This window comes from Penaeus monodon, chromosome 38, assembly GCF_015228065.2.
Source record: "Penaeus monodon isolate SGIC_2016 chromosome 38, NSTDA_Pmon_1, whole genome shotgun sequence".
Taxonomy (NCBI): domain Eukaryota; kingdom Metazoa; phylum Arthropoda; class Malacostraca; order Decapoda; family Penaeidae; genus Penaeus; species Penaeus monodon.
Genome location: NC_051423.1, coordinates 26279838 through 26294837, shown reverse-complemented (window position 1 = coordinate 26294837; position 15000 = coordinate 26279838). Strand labels below are relative to the sequence as shown.

Below are 15000 nucleotides of genomic sequence, written 5' to 3'. Positions count from 1 at the left end.
TAAAGGCCCTCAAGTCTTTTCTTTGCTCGCAGCTCCACCTAATCAGAACTAAACTCCCGCCAGACATATTCTGCATCTACTGTGAACTACCAGTTGTACTGACAAACGCCTTCTGCAGAAACCATTGCCCCGTTGCCAGCAGCTTCACCGTAACCCTTGAACCTCAGGGTGACAGTTTAACATCCTGCCCGAGACAAATGTGTGTGTGTGTGTGTGTGTGTGTGTGTGTGTGTGTGTGTGTGTGTGTGTGTGTGTGTGTGTGTGTGTGTGTGTGTGTGTGTGTGTGTGTGTGTATGTGTGTGTGTGTGTGTGTGTGTTTGTGTGTGTGTGCACAACGGATAGATAATCCCGTTTTCGGTGGACAGGAGAAGTGGAACCTCTGCGTTTTTTACATTCTCGTGCTACGAACCTAATTAAAAACATTAGTCCTTAATTTCAAATTTCTTTCCTCTTGGCAGGGCTTCATTATTCTTATTCTTGAAACAGAATTTCATTATTGTTACTAATTACTAAAACTTCATTGTCAATATAACGCTATTCTTAATTTCTTGTGCAAATTGTCCCAAAACATCATTATTGCTCCAACGAGAAATCAGTTACCGCCGACCTTAATTTTTGTCTTCTCTCTTAATGGGACTTTTTCTTTTCTCTCCTGAGAGAGAGGGGCGGTTCGTGGTGTTTGTTTATTTGTTTCATAACTCTATGATTTGTTTGTTTTGTTGTGTTTATGCTCAAGTTTTTCTTAATTTCCTTACTTTGTATATTTAGTTCTTTTTCCTTGGCATATTTCACACTGATTTCTCTTCTGACATCTTAGTATCGTCATTGCACCTGTACGTATTGAAATCTTCATTTTCTAGTTATCTATTTCTACGCTTCGCTCTTTCTTTCTCTCTCCCTCTCTCTCCCTCCCTCCCTCTCTCTCTCTCTCTCTCTCTCTCTCTCTCTCTCTCTCTCTCTCTCTCTCTCTCTCTCTCTCTCTCTCTCTTCTCTCTCTCTCTCTCTCTCTCTCTCTCTCTGCCTCTCTCTCTCTCTCTCTCTCTCTTTCTCTTCTCTCCTCTCTCTCTCTTCTCTCTCTCGCTCTCTCTTCTCTCTCTTCATTTCTCTCTTCTATCTCTATCTACTCCTCTCTCTCTTTCTCTCTCTTGCTATCTAAGTATCTAACTATTTATCTAATTATTTCTCTATTTGTCTATTTACCCCCCCCCCCTCTCTCTCTTTCTCTCTCTCTCCTGCGATCTATCCATCTAACTATTTCATATCCCCCCCCCTCTCTTCTTTTCGGCTTTCTATCTCTCCTCTCCTCCTCCTCCCCTCATGCCTTTCCAGGATCTACAAAGGCGAAGAGGAGATTCCAACGAGTCTCCTGCTGGAGGCCAACATCTCAAGGGCGACGGCGGAAATTGAGGTCACGCCAGTCGATAACGGGGTCAAGGTCACGTGCGAGGTGTCCAACCCCGCCACGCCACACCCTCTTAGTATCTCGAAGATCATCATTGTACTGTGTGAGTTTTTTTCTTTCTTGTTCTTCTGTTTGTCTTGTTGTTATATTTATTTCTGTTTTGTTGTTGCTGTTCTTGATATAACTAGCATTTGTGATATTATAAGTATTGGTATAAGTATCATCATCATTGTCATTATTATTATTATTATCGTTATAGTTCCTGCTGTTGTTGTCATTATTATTATTATTATTATTATTATTATTATTATCATTATTATTATTATTATTATTATTATTATTATTATTATTATTATTATTATTATTATTATTATTATTATCATTATTATTATTATTATTATTATTATTATTATTATTATTATTATTATTATTATTATTATTATTATTATATTATTATTATTATTATTATTATTATTTATTATTATTTTTTTTTTATTATTATTATTATTATTATTATTATTATTATTATTATTATTATTATTATTATTATTATTATTATTATTATTATTATTATTATTATTATTATTGTTATTCATATCATTATTCTTATCATTATTATGAACTTTACTATTATCATTTCTGGTATAAGTATCATCATCATTATCATTATTACTATTATTATCGTTGTAGTTCCTGCTGTTTTTGTACCTATTATTATTATTATTATTATTATTATTATTATTATTATTATTATTATTATTATTATTATTATTATTATTATTATTATTATTATTATTATTATTATTATTATTATTATTATTATTATTATTATTATTATTATTATTATTATTATTATTATTATTATTATTATTATTATTATTATTATTATTATTATCATTATCATTATTATTATTATCATTATTATTATCATTATTATTATCATCATCATCATCATCATCATCATCATCATCATCATCATCATCATCATCATCATCATCATCATCATCATCATCATCATCATCATCGTCATCATCATCATCATCATCATCATCATCATTATTATAACTTTTATTATCATCATTATTATCATTATCATCATTATTTGCATTATCATTCTCACTGCTATATGATTCTTGACTTCATAACCTCAGTTAGACTAAAAAAGAAATACTTCCTACATTTTTTCCAGCCGCCAGGAAATTCTCAGAAAGCACAAGTACAAATATGCAATTCATGAGGTATTCGTAAGCTAAAGGGAGTCCCTCCTGTGCTCTTGGGGATGAAAAAATGCAGACTTTATTTGGAAAGTCGTCTAAAGATTCGCAAATACGGACCTCTTACATTGGAGAAACTTGACTTATGGACGAATTATGCAGCGTAAACAAACTTACACTATAATACTATTGGCTGTATGAATGTGGTGTCTTTGTTGTATTTGATTAAGAGGCTTGTCGGCCTTTTGGGGAAAATGGCCTTTTTAACTTACGGTGTGTTCGCAAACAGATGTTTACTTGTTCTTCGGGACTTTTTTTATTTGTTTGTTATCTTGTTTTGTTAGTTTCAGTTAAACTGTCCCATCCCCCCCCCCCTTTCTCTCTCTCTCTCTCTCTCTCTCTCTCTCTCTCTCTCTCTCTCTCTCTCTCTCTCTCTCTCTCAGACTCCATCTATCTCTGCTTTTCTCTCTCTCTCTATCTCTATCTATCTATATTTTTCTTATTCTTCTGCATCTATCTATCTATCTATCTATCTATCTATCTATCTATCTATATATCTACTTACCTACCTACCTATATTTGCTTACAAATTGTCTCATCACCCATCTACACAGATTATGAGAGTATCAACACCAGTGGCTGCCAGCCTCTGACGCCGGGATTTGATCTCGACAAAGATCCCATAAGGGATAAGTCCGATATGCGAAGCTTAGCCTCGCCCGGGCTATGCCATGAGGGGGGCCCGGCCTGTGTCGACTAATGCCGACTCGCTCACGTGTGTCAGCTGGTGCTGACTCGGCTGAACCTAGTCCTTACCCGCCGTGGTGCCCAGCCACAGCAGTAACTGTTGTTGCCTCTTTGCATCAACATAATATATTATCTCCACAATATCTGATATAATCTTAATAGTTCATACTAGTCATATTTCTCTCACAGATCTTACTCTTTCAACTTGTATTAATTTGTTTAGGGAAATTCACAACTTATTAGAGAATCTACAACTAATTTATTAACTGTAAAGTATTATATATAGTAAACATGTAAAGTCAATCACATAAATTTATATGTCAATAATATAACATCTGAGTTCATTATAATTCAATACAATAATGTTACCATATTAAATATTCATCTTTTAACTTTAACAAATAACTTGCCACTTTACTCTAATTGTTAACATACAACTACATAATATAAATTTAAGCAATCTGTTATTAATTAACCAATGTCAATGCTTAAATAGATGTAAGCAGTTAATAAAAGAATTCCTTTCTTCACATACAATGATTGAAATCATAAAAATATTTATAAGCAAATTGAAATACAGAAATTAGTGAGAATTATATTTAGGCAAGATGAATTACTTATACCAAGCAATTTAAAATACTAAGTTAATGTCTTTACACAATTACTAACTTAAACTCAAGATTATCTCCATCATAAAGTAAATGAGTACATTCTGAAAATGGACATAAAATGTCTTGTGCTTAATCAAGCAATCATAATACTGAATTAATATTGCTAAGCCGCAATTAACTCAAGCAAACTTATTCTAGGAAATACTTAATGATTACATACAAAACACAAACTTATTCTTACGCTCTACCGGAAATTAACAATCATCATCACTGTTAAGTCACACTTCCGTAGAGCTGAGATCTCGTAAAAGTAAATCATTAATTCCTTACTCTCTATGCTAACTCAATATATCAGTACACTTAGAATTCAAATCTATATGTCTTCAATTATATCATTCTTCAAACTTGACAATCAAATCTATAATCATTCCATTATATGATTATTACTTCTAAACTGAACTTAGTCAGATACAATTCTTGGTCCTTTATATAGTCATACATCAATCAAGAAATACTTATAAACTACTTAATACACATTTTCCATAGCACATTCCCGTCCACCATGTTCCCCCTTAAACAAGAAACACTTAAACTGCTTCAATAGGGCTTACCCAAAAATGCCACCAAAGTGACATGGCTGCAAGGTGCTACCAGGGATGATTTTCAAGACCAACTCCAAACTCCTACTCCTCCGTTGGTCTGTCTCGACCCGTCTTTTATCCCCGCTATGGGGGCCCTTCCTGTCACGCCCTTAGCAGTTATCATGAATATAATTATAATTTCTCTTCACTTATTCGAAAACTATCTGCGTCAGGACTTTCCTATGTCCCAGCAAATTTTCAACACTGTATTTATCACTTTAACTTTTGTCTATCTGCCTTCCGTGTTATTTTCTTGATACCCGACTTGAATATTGTGATATATCTAGTGATCGTCTCCAACTAGTTGTTTTCGTATTCGTGGCTTCTAGAAGCTTCTGTTAGTCATGGCGTGAACCACGCGCTCAGTTTGACGTCATGGGTCATCTTCCTGTTTACCATCTTTTCATCTGACCATTTTTTCTGGATTTCGCCCTCATCTTCGCCGTATTGTTCTATTTTCTGATGTTGCGACCGGATGGTGCGTCCGCTCTGCCTCGCGTTGTTTACGAATAAGCGTATCTGTCCACGACATTACCCTCCCCTTTGATGAGGCTGCGTCCCTGCAGCCTGAGGGGTGGAGAGGGAGGGCCCAGGAGAAGGGAGGAGATCCATGGCGTCGTCCCCTGGAGCAGGCGTCTGGGCAGTTGCGGAAGCATCGTCGCGACGTCGCCAGTAACGGCAAACCACTCCCAGCACACAGCTCAGATGAGAGAGGACGAAAGAGACTAGTCCTCCCATAACTGCAATGGCCAGTAGGTGCGTAGTGGATAGGTCGTCCTCTAGGGGCTGGATGCGGTGGCGAAGTTCATATTCCCGCAGAAGGTCTGTGGCTTCACCTTCACTCCGGGCTTGCACACGAAGGATCTCCAGTTTAGGTGTGGGCGGGGCGGATGCCAGAAAACTGCGGAGTGCATCGGGAAGAGTAGAGTTGAGGACGGCTGTATTGTAGGTAACAGCAGCCCCCTGGGTCGTACTCTGGGCAGGAACAACAAAGGTATCACTCCTGGCGGAGCAGGACTCCGGTAGTACAAGGAAACCAGAACCAGTCAGTTGGAGTCGGGTTCGGGTTCCATGTTGACCAGGGCAAGCGACAGACAATTGGAAAGGCTCGGGAGTTATGTATAAAAATGAACCTTCAACAGGAATTAACTGCGGGCAAAAAGTGCGAATCAATACAGAGTCACAATTAGACACGGGGTCTTGTCCAAGAAATCGGGAAGATAGACAGGAACGAGCTGTGGATGAGGAAAAATAGGACCAATGTCTGTACATACATATAAGTGGTTGTGTTTTACACAGTTAAACATATCAAGGTCAGAGATCTCTAATTCTTTGTAATAATCTCTAGTGTGGCTAATGGCAAATAAAGGCTTAACATTAGAAAGGAGAGAGAAAAATCCCTCTCCAGTGGGAATGGGAAACAAGTCAAATATCATCTCTGGGTCACCTGCAAGTGGAATCTGAATATAGAGGATAACACCATCCTCAACTGATCTAGGAATCACCTTTATCACATCGTACCACAAGGACAGGTAGTCGGTGGTGACTGGAAAAAGGAGTTCCTTGCCACGGTGATAAATATTCTAATGCAAGCAATTTATCACGTGGGAGTAAATATGGGTCAAGAGAGCCCTTTAATGAAGCAAGAAGTGCTCTCTTCAAGTTGGAAACATGAGTGGACATAGACACAAATGCTGTGTGGACCAAGGACGTAAAATGCACTGTTGCAACTGACTGTCTGAGACTAAAATTATCTATCTGAATATCTTTCAAAAGAATCTTTGTATGATTTAATGCAGCTTCCAGATTACTTATACTCTCATTTATAATGGAGATATCTTGTGAGTGGGAATCTAATATCTGATTATGGACATTCACTAACTTCGCCTGTTCTATATAACCATGGCGGAGTTTCTCAATCTGTGAGTGAATACGACCAATACGATTCTGTATTAAGAGCCATGTCTGGAATGGGAATTTATATACTCAAGGGGTTTGTCCATTACCCTTGGGAACTCAGGAACTCGGGATGAGGATCTTAAGGAGTAAGGATGGGATGGAATAGGTGGTGCAGGATTGGTGATAGGATTAGGAGCGGAAGCACCAGGAAGTGCCTCACCGGAGTTTTCACCTGCAGAAACTTGGTTAGTTCTTTCATTCACGCAATCTCTGTCACTCTCCATACCCATACTATCTTTCTCTTCATCTACATTCTCTAAAGCTAAAGCGTCAGCTTCCTCATCAATGTCAATGCCTTCTAAGTCTCTAAGAAGCCATTCTTCCCATGGAACATTATCTTGTTGCATATGAGAATGTAACGATTCATCTGGCAGTGGGTATGGGCGTCCCACATATGAGTTTTCATCAATAGAAATTTCACTCTCTGCAACAACTTTAACTCGGTCAATGTGCACATTTAAAACCTTACCAGTACCCAAATTCCTTATCTTCAAAATAACAGGATTAATAATCTTTAGCACTCGGTAGGGACCTACATACAAAGGAGCAAACTTACGTGATTCTCCCGACTTTTTTACATTCTTTATGTACACCCTGTCACCCACAGTAAAGGGTCTGTTCAACTTCCTTGGTCCTGGTGCATTGGGGAGGGACATTGCAACCTCCCGTTGAACCAACTCAAATACCATGCCTGCAGTTGCTAACAACTTCTGTCTATAGTCATCAATATTATAGTAGCACCTTCCTGGTCTACAAAACTTAATAAAAGGCAGATATGGGTCTCTCAGGAATGTAAGGAAAAATGGGGTATCGCCAATAATGCGATGGTAGGCCGTGTTATAGGCCAATAAGGCTAGGGGTAACATCTCATCCCAACATGATGCAACATCATCTACCATGGTACGTAAAATTCTTATCAATGATCCATTAAATCTCTCTGCCATACCATTTGCAGCAGGGTGATATGGGGTTACTGTACTATGCTTTATTCCTAATATGGTTTGAACTCCCTGAAAAACTTCAGCTAAGAATTCACCTCCATTATCACTCACAACAGATTCAGGGGTCCCAAATATAGATATAACTTGTCTAACATATGCTTCAGCAACTTCCTTAGCACTTTTAGTCTTCAATGGAGCTGCAATGCCGTACCTTGTAAAACTATCGATTACGGTAAGAATGTATCTATGCCCGTGATCACTAACAGGTAAAGGACCAATTAGATCAAGGTGAACTCTCTGGAAAGGACGAGTTACCTCAGGATACTTTAAAATTGGTGCCTTGACACATCGTGCCGGTTTGAATTTCAAACAAACCTTACATGACTTCAGAAACTTTTCAACATCTCTCACCATGGATGGCCAATATGCCATTCTCCGAAGGCGAGCTAAAGTTGCATTCTTTCCACCGTGTCCCGCAATCGGAAGGACATGGTTTAGCTTAATCACCTTGTGGACAAATGCGGAAGGAATGACTATTTGTCTAATCTTATGCGCATATTTATCCTGAAAAAGCCTATAGAGAAGACCATCTTCTCCTAATCTAAACTGCCCAACTGGAACTGGGAGTTTTGGTATAACCTCGGAATTACCTCTCAAGTATTCCTTTAACTTTCCCCATTTTACATCCTTGTTCTGAGCTACAGACAAGCTACGTAAGTTCCATTCTAGAACTTCATCTGCTCTGGTCCCATCATCTAAAGTAACAGCTCCAATAACTTCTTCGTCCAGTCTAATACGAGAGAGCGCATCTGCGACAACATTATCTTTGCCTGTGAGGTAGTCAACTTCAATATCATATTCAGCTACCTGCAATCGCCATCGAGCTACTCGTGTATTGTTGGAGTTAGTACTAAAGATATACTTCAGGGGTCTATGATCTGTCAAAATCCTTACTTTGTGCCCCAACAGCAGGGGTCTGTTTACTTTAAGACCATACACTATTGCAAGGGCTTCTCGTTCAAGGGTGCTATAATTTCTTTCTGCCTTATTTAAAAGTCTTGAGAAGAAAGACAAAGGTCTCAACCTACCTTGGTCATCCTCCTGTTGCAACACTCCACCAATAGCGTAATCACTAGCATCAGTGGTAAGGGAAAAGGGTCGAGAAAAATCAGGAAGAGATAACACAACTTCCCTAGAAATTACATCCTTAATCTTCACAAAGCTCATCTCGGCTTCATTATTCCAATCAATCAATTGAGAGGGTTTGGTTTTCTCTTCCCCATCTTGGTTAGCTCATACAAGGGGCGAGCCATCTTGCTGAAATTCTCCAAAAATTTACGGTAATAATTTGCAAGTCCCAAGAAAGACTGTAGTTCTCTCAAAGTCTTCGGCCTAGGAAAATCCCTAATTGCCTTAATCTTTTGAGGCTGTGCCTTAATTCCTTCCTGGCTGACCACATGTCCCAGAAAATCCACTTCCTTTTGGAAAAAACGGCACTTTTCTAGTTTAAGAGAAAGTTTAGCTTTACTCAAGCGACGTACTACTTCTGTTAAGTTTGCTAGATGGCTATCCCAATCATGACCTGTAACCAAGATATCATCAAGGTAACACCATCCTACTTGACCTATAACCCCAGCAAGTACCTGATTGATAATCCGTTGGAAACTAGCAGGAGCATCCTTTAAACCAAAAGGTAGTGTCAAATACTCATAACGACCCTCAGGAGAAGTGAAGGCAGTTTTCTCACAGGATGCTTCAGTTAATGGAATCTGGTGATAACCTTCACGGAGATCTAAAGATGTAAAAAATTTACTTTTTCCCATTTGCGCAAGAACTAAGTCAATATTTGGCAAGGGATATGTATCATTTAGTATTTGTTCATTTAATCGCCTAAAATCAAGACAAAGTCTTATGGATCCATCTTTCTTTTCTACAGGAACTAAAGGATGGTTATAGGGAGACTTACTGGGTCTTAGGACTCCTCTTTTTACAAGATCTCCAATTTTCTCACGGATCTGTTCATGGTATTTCAGGGGTATGGTGTAGGGCCTGGTGTATACCGGCTTACCTTCTGTAATAATTTCATGAAAGAAAGTGTTGGAAATAGTAAGTGGTTCATCTTCTAAAGAGAAAACATTTGGATATTTATATATTAAATCCCTTATAGCTTCATATTCCTTACTACCCATATGGAATGTTTTTTCCACTTCTTTTAAAAGTTTATTAATTCTGGTGGTACCGTCATCCAACCTTTCCTCTTTTAAAACGGAACCTATCGTATTTCCATCATCTTCTGTGAATGATTGGGTCATCAAGGTCTGAGGGTACCTACCTTTCTCTTTCTGATAACTCCTACAGGGGTCTTTCTGATATTCACATATGGGAGACTTACCTCCTTTTGTCCAGCTGGCACATGTACAATTCCCGAGAAAAATATAGATGCATCTGCATTATCTTCAGAGGGCTCAAATAGATACGATTCCCCACCTTGAAACTTCCTGTCTCTAATTATTGCCTGCTTGGTGCCATAAGAATTAGGAGCTACATCACAGGTCTCTGAAAATACCACTTCATATGCATTTATATTCTTCTTTTTCCCTGTCTTAGTTGACGTACAGCTACAATAGTCTGTCTTTGTTAATTTTGGGTCTGATGCTTGGGAGGACTCTTTCCCCGGTATGGAAGATCTAATTCCACATATAATTATTCTACTTTTTTCTTCCGACCTGGAGCCAGGGGACTCTCGGTGAGGTTCATTTTCTATGGGGATTTCCTTACCATCAATGGTTACTGTCCAGGGGCTAGATGTAATAGTTAATTTGTGAGCCTGAGCAAAATCACACCCCAGTAATGCATCTATTCCCTCAAATAAATTTGTAACTATAAATGTAACATCACTAGTAAAACTGCCAAAAGTGATTGTCAAAGTAATCTCACCCCATACTGGTAAAGGGTTACCCCCCACTCCTTGTATTTGAACATCAGAAGGTTTGATTTTCCAAGCTAGCCCCATTTTTATTAATTTTTCTCGTGACATGACTGATACTCTGGCTCCTGTATCTAATCCTACATGGATACTCCAAGAACTATTTCCTTGTTTCACAGTTGAAACAAGATGAATCACCCCTACAGGGTTTACAGTCCTCCAACACGTCAATCCCTCTTTTCCTGTAACTTACCTTCTCTTCCCTTGGGTTTGTAGTTATCACCTTGGGAACTACACTTACGGGCAATATGACCTAGTCCTCCACACTTAAAACAAGTCACCTCTTCATGCCCCTGAGGCCTATAAGTATTACTGCTCCTCACACGATTTAATGCAGAGTATTTTGATCCAGTAGCCGACGGGAAAGTTCTTCCTCTTACCCCCTTTTGCAACTGTCTAGTGTTTCGGGGATTTCTAAAGCAATTTTTAGGCTCATGGTTAGGTACTCGCATCCCACAGAAAAAACAACTCCCTGCTTCACGACCATTACGAGAACTATTTTCCCTTTTTTCATTATTCCTTGTTTCTCGTCGGTCCCCATCACCCCCAGTCCCTAATTTCTGTACATGGGCCCGTTTGACTGTGGTGAAGGGTTGTGTTTTTCTGGAGCTTCCCCTTTCTCCTTAGCTTCTCCGGCAACAAATGCGACGCGGGAGGGTATCTTTCCCGCTCACGTATCGCCTGAGCAGTCAAGTGAGATTCAGGGTGATGCTCAGCAAATGTTAAGGCCTTCTTTAGTAGTTTATGTGGGTCTTGTTTATCCTGAACAGTAACTTCCTTACTAAACCTCTTTGGCATTGCCTTCAAAAATGATTTCACTACATCAGCTAAAGTATAAGTTGCTCGTTCTGGTTCTAATTGATCAAGTTGGTCTCGTAATGTAAGGAGACGTATCAGAAAGGACCCTAGGGTTTCTCCTTGCTTACGCCGTGCACTTTGTATCTGATCTGCAACATCATCGGCTGAAATAATCTTAGGAAACATTCCCTTCATATTACTCTTAAATTTATTATAGTCATCTCCTGAAAGTTTATGAGCTAAACGTCCAGCATTCGCTGCTTCCCCAAAACAATATTTCCTTGATAGTGCAATTCTGCCTCCATCAGTCCAATTTTTATTGCTTGTGGCCCTGTCAATTGCATGAAAGAACTCATCAATGTCCCCGCACAAGGCCAGTGTAGTAGATGGATGACTGTACACTCCATCACCCGCAAATCCTATACTTATACTGACTTTGTTGTGGTTATCAATCTCAGATGAGGACAGCTGTTGAGTGAGCAAATTGATTAGACTATCTAGTGAATTTCCGTCCCCACTAATGTCACTCACACCGTTGTTATCATTCACTCTACTCACGGACTCCGTTTCCGCTGAGGATACCCCCGCTGTTTCCTCCGGTGTGGCCATGGCGCCTCCAGTAGAATGGGATAAGGGGAGAGGGGAAGGTGTGTGTGTTCGTGAGGCTGCCGAAACAGAATGGGTAAGTGCCAAATTCTCAAGGTCGGCCAAGGCCGAGGAAAGAATATTATCTATTATTTCCCCAACTGGCATTAGTTATTCGATCCCTTACGCTGCCACCAAATGTTGTTGCCTCTTTGCATCAACATAATATATTATCTCCACAATATCTGATATAATCTTAATAGTTCATACTAGTCATATTTCTCTCACAGATCTTACTCTTTCAACTTGTATTAATTTGTTTAGGGAAATTCACAACTTATTAGAGAATCTACAACTAATTTATTAACTGTAAAGTATTATATATAGTAAACATGTAAAGTCAATCACATAAATTTATATGTCAATAATATAACATCTGAGTTCATTATAATTCAATACAATAATGTTACCATATTAAATATTCATCTTTTAACTTTAACAAATAACTTGCCACTTTACTCTAATTGTTAACATACAACTACATAATATAAATTTAAGCAATCTGTTATTAATTAACCAATGTCAATGCTTAAATAGATGTAAGCAGTTAATAAAAGAATTCCTTTCTTCACATACAATGATTGAAATCATAAAAATATTTATAAACAAATTGAAATACAGAAATTAGTGAGAATTATATTTAGGCAAGATGAATTACTTATACCAAGCAATTTAAAATACTAAGTTAATGTCTTTACACAATTACTAACTTAAACTCAAGATTATCTCCATCAAAAAGTAAATGAGTACATTCTGAAAATGGACATAAAATGTCTTGTGCTTAATCAAGCAATCATAATACTGAATTAATATTGCTAAGCCGCAATTAACTCAAGCAAACTTATTCTAGGAAATACTTAATGATTACATACAAAACACAAACTTATTCTTACGCTCTACCGGAAATTAACAATCATCATCACTGTTAAGTCACACTTCCGTAGAGCTGAGATCTCGTAAAAGTAAATCATTAATTCCTTACTCTCTATGCTAACTCAATATATCAGTACACTTAGAATTCAAATCTATATGTCTTCAATTATATCATTCTTCAAACTTGACAATCAAATCTATAATCATTCCATTATATGATTATTACTTCTAAACTGAACTTAGTCAGATACAATTCTTGGTCCTTTATATAGTCATACATCAATCAAGAAATACTTATAAACTACTTAATACACATTTTCCGTAGCACATTCCCGTCCACCATGTTCCCCCTTAAACAAGAAACACTTAACTGCTTCAATAGGGCTTACCCAAAATGCCACCAAAGTGACATGGCTGCAAGGTGCTACCAGGGATGACTTTCAAGACCAACTTTAAACTCCTACTCCTCCGTTGGTCTGTCTCGACCCGTCTTTTATCCCCGCTATGGGGGCCCTTCCTGTCACGCCCTTAGCAGTTATCATGAATATAATTATAATTTCTCTTCACTTATTCGAAAACTATCTGCGTCAGGACTTTCCTATGTCCCAGCAAATTTTCAACACTGTATTTATCACTTTAACTTTTGTCTATCTGCCTTCCGTGTTATTTTCTTGATACCCGACTTGAATATTGTGATATATCTAGTGATCGTCTCCAACTAGTTGTTTTCGTATTCGTGGCTTCTAGAAGCTTCTGTTAGTCATGGCGTGAACCACGCGCTCAGTTTGACGTCATGGGTCATCTTCCTGTTTACCATCTTTTCATCTGACCATTTTTTCTGGATTTCGCCCTCATCTTCGCCGTATTGTTCTATTTTCTGATGTTGCGACCGGATGGTGCGTCCGCTCTGCCTCGCGTTGTTTACGAATAAGCGTATCTGTCCACGACATAACCTCCGGGCGACAATTGCAACTTCTCGCGCCTGGGCGGGGCGCGAACCACCGACCCCTCGGATGAGAGGCCGACACGTTACCAATGTACTAGCCCGGAGGCTACACAAAGATCCCGAGCGAACTTTTTGTGTCGTGTTCCTGAGATTAACAAAGTAAAAAGAACTTGACTTCCATGGTCAGTCGCGAGGGCTGTCCCTGGCGCTCAAGCTTTCATGTATTATGCTTTTAGTAATTTATTGGTTGCCTGGTTGGTCTTGTTGCTTAGTTTGTTGTTGCGTTTTTTTTTTTGTTTGTGAATTGAATTTTGTCGTTTGCTTCTGCGTTCATTTTTTTTTACTTTGGGATTTTTTAATATAATTTTATCAGGTACTTTGGAGTATTTGTAAAGAAGCTGATTTCACAGAATATCTCTCTCGAGAGAATCTGGACAGATCTCAGAGGCGACTCTGTCAACAGAAAGCAGAACGAACCCTCCGTCGCACTGACAAAGAATCTTTTTGGAAACGACACGATTTATTGCTTGAGTGCTTGTTTCCTTATATCTTCGGACACACATGACTGTATATTTCTGTTCAAAGTGGATTATATCCGCACCCGTAACACCCTTTTCGATTCTGTTTAGCTTGTTGTAGAGCCACTTCCTCTTCGGCCCTTGGAGGGCCTTCCCGACCGGAGCCTCACCCTCTAGCTTTCCTGAATCATTATTTCTTCTCCTGAGCCGCCCTATGGTCCTTAGCTGCGCTCTTAGCCACACCCTTGACCACTCTGCAAGCCCTCCTCTGTCCTTGATCACGCCCTCCACCTCCACGTCAACACGTGCTCTTCCCCCTTGACGCCCCCTCCTCGCCCGCAGTTCCCCCGTGGGAGGTGACCGGGTCGGCGTTCCCCAACACGGTGGAGGCAGGAACGATGGTGAACCTGACGTGCGAGTCGTCGTCCAGCGTGCCCCCCGCCAACCTCACCTGGCGCTCCGACGGCACGAGGATTGAGGGCACCGTCGTTCGCAGAAGCCAGGCGGCCTTCGGGGGAACCAGCACCACGTGAGTGTCCTCCGCTGCGGTAGGCAGTGGGTATCGGGTCCCATGCACTGTAGGTTATCGGGTCCCATGCCCCATCTGGATGGTATATTCAGGCATATTCCCCATCTGGGGAGTATGCCTGAATGCCCTGTCCGGGTGGGTTATTGGGACTTGTGTTTTTGCCGGCGGGGGGGGGGGGGTAATAGGGTCT

At 39.3% G+C, this 15000-nt stretch overlaps 1 protein-coding gene across 1 annotated transcript in view; it reads left to right on the top strand.

Moving 5' to 3' along the window:
- LOC119597051 overlaps positions 1–15000 on the top strand; it is a gene marked incomplete at its 5' end in the record, with an annotated part of 29813 nt that overhangs the window by 7952 nt on the left and 6861 nt on the right. The window contains 2 exon segments of the mRNA XM_037946494.1: positions 1330–1505; positions 14624–14810. Coding sequence (XP_037802422.1) covers positions 1330–1407 — 78 coding nt within the window.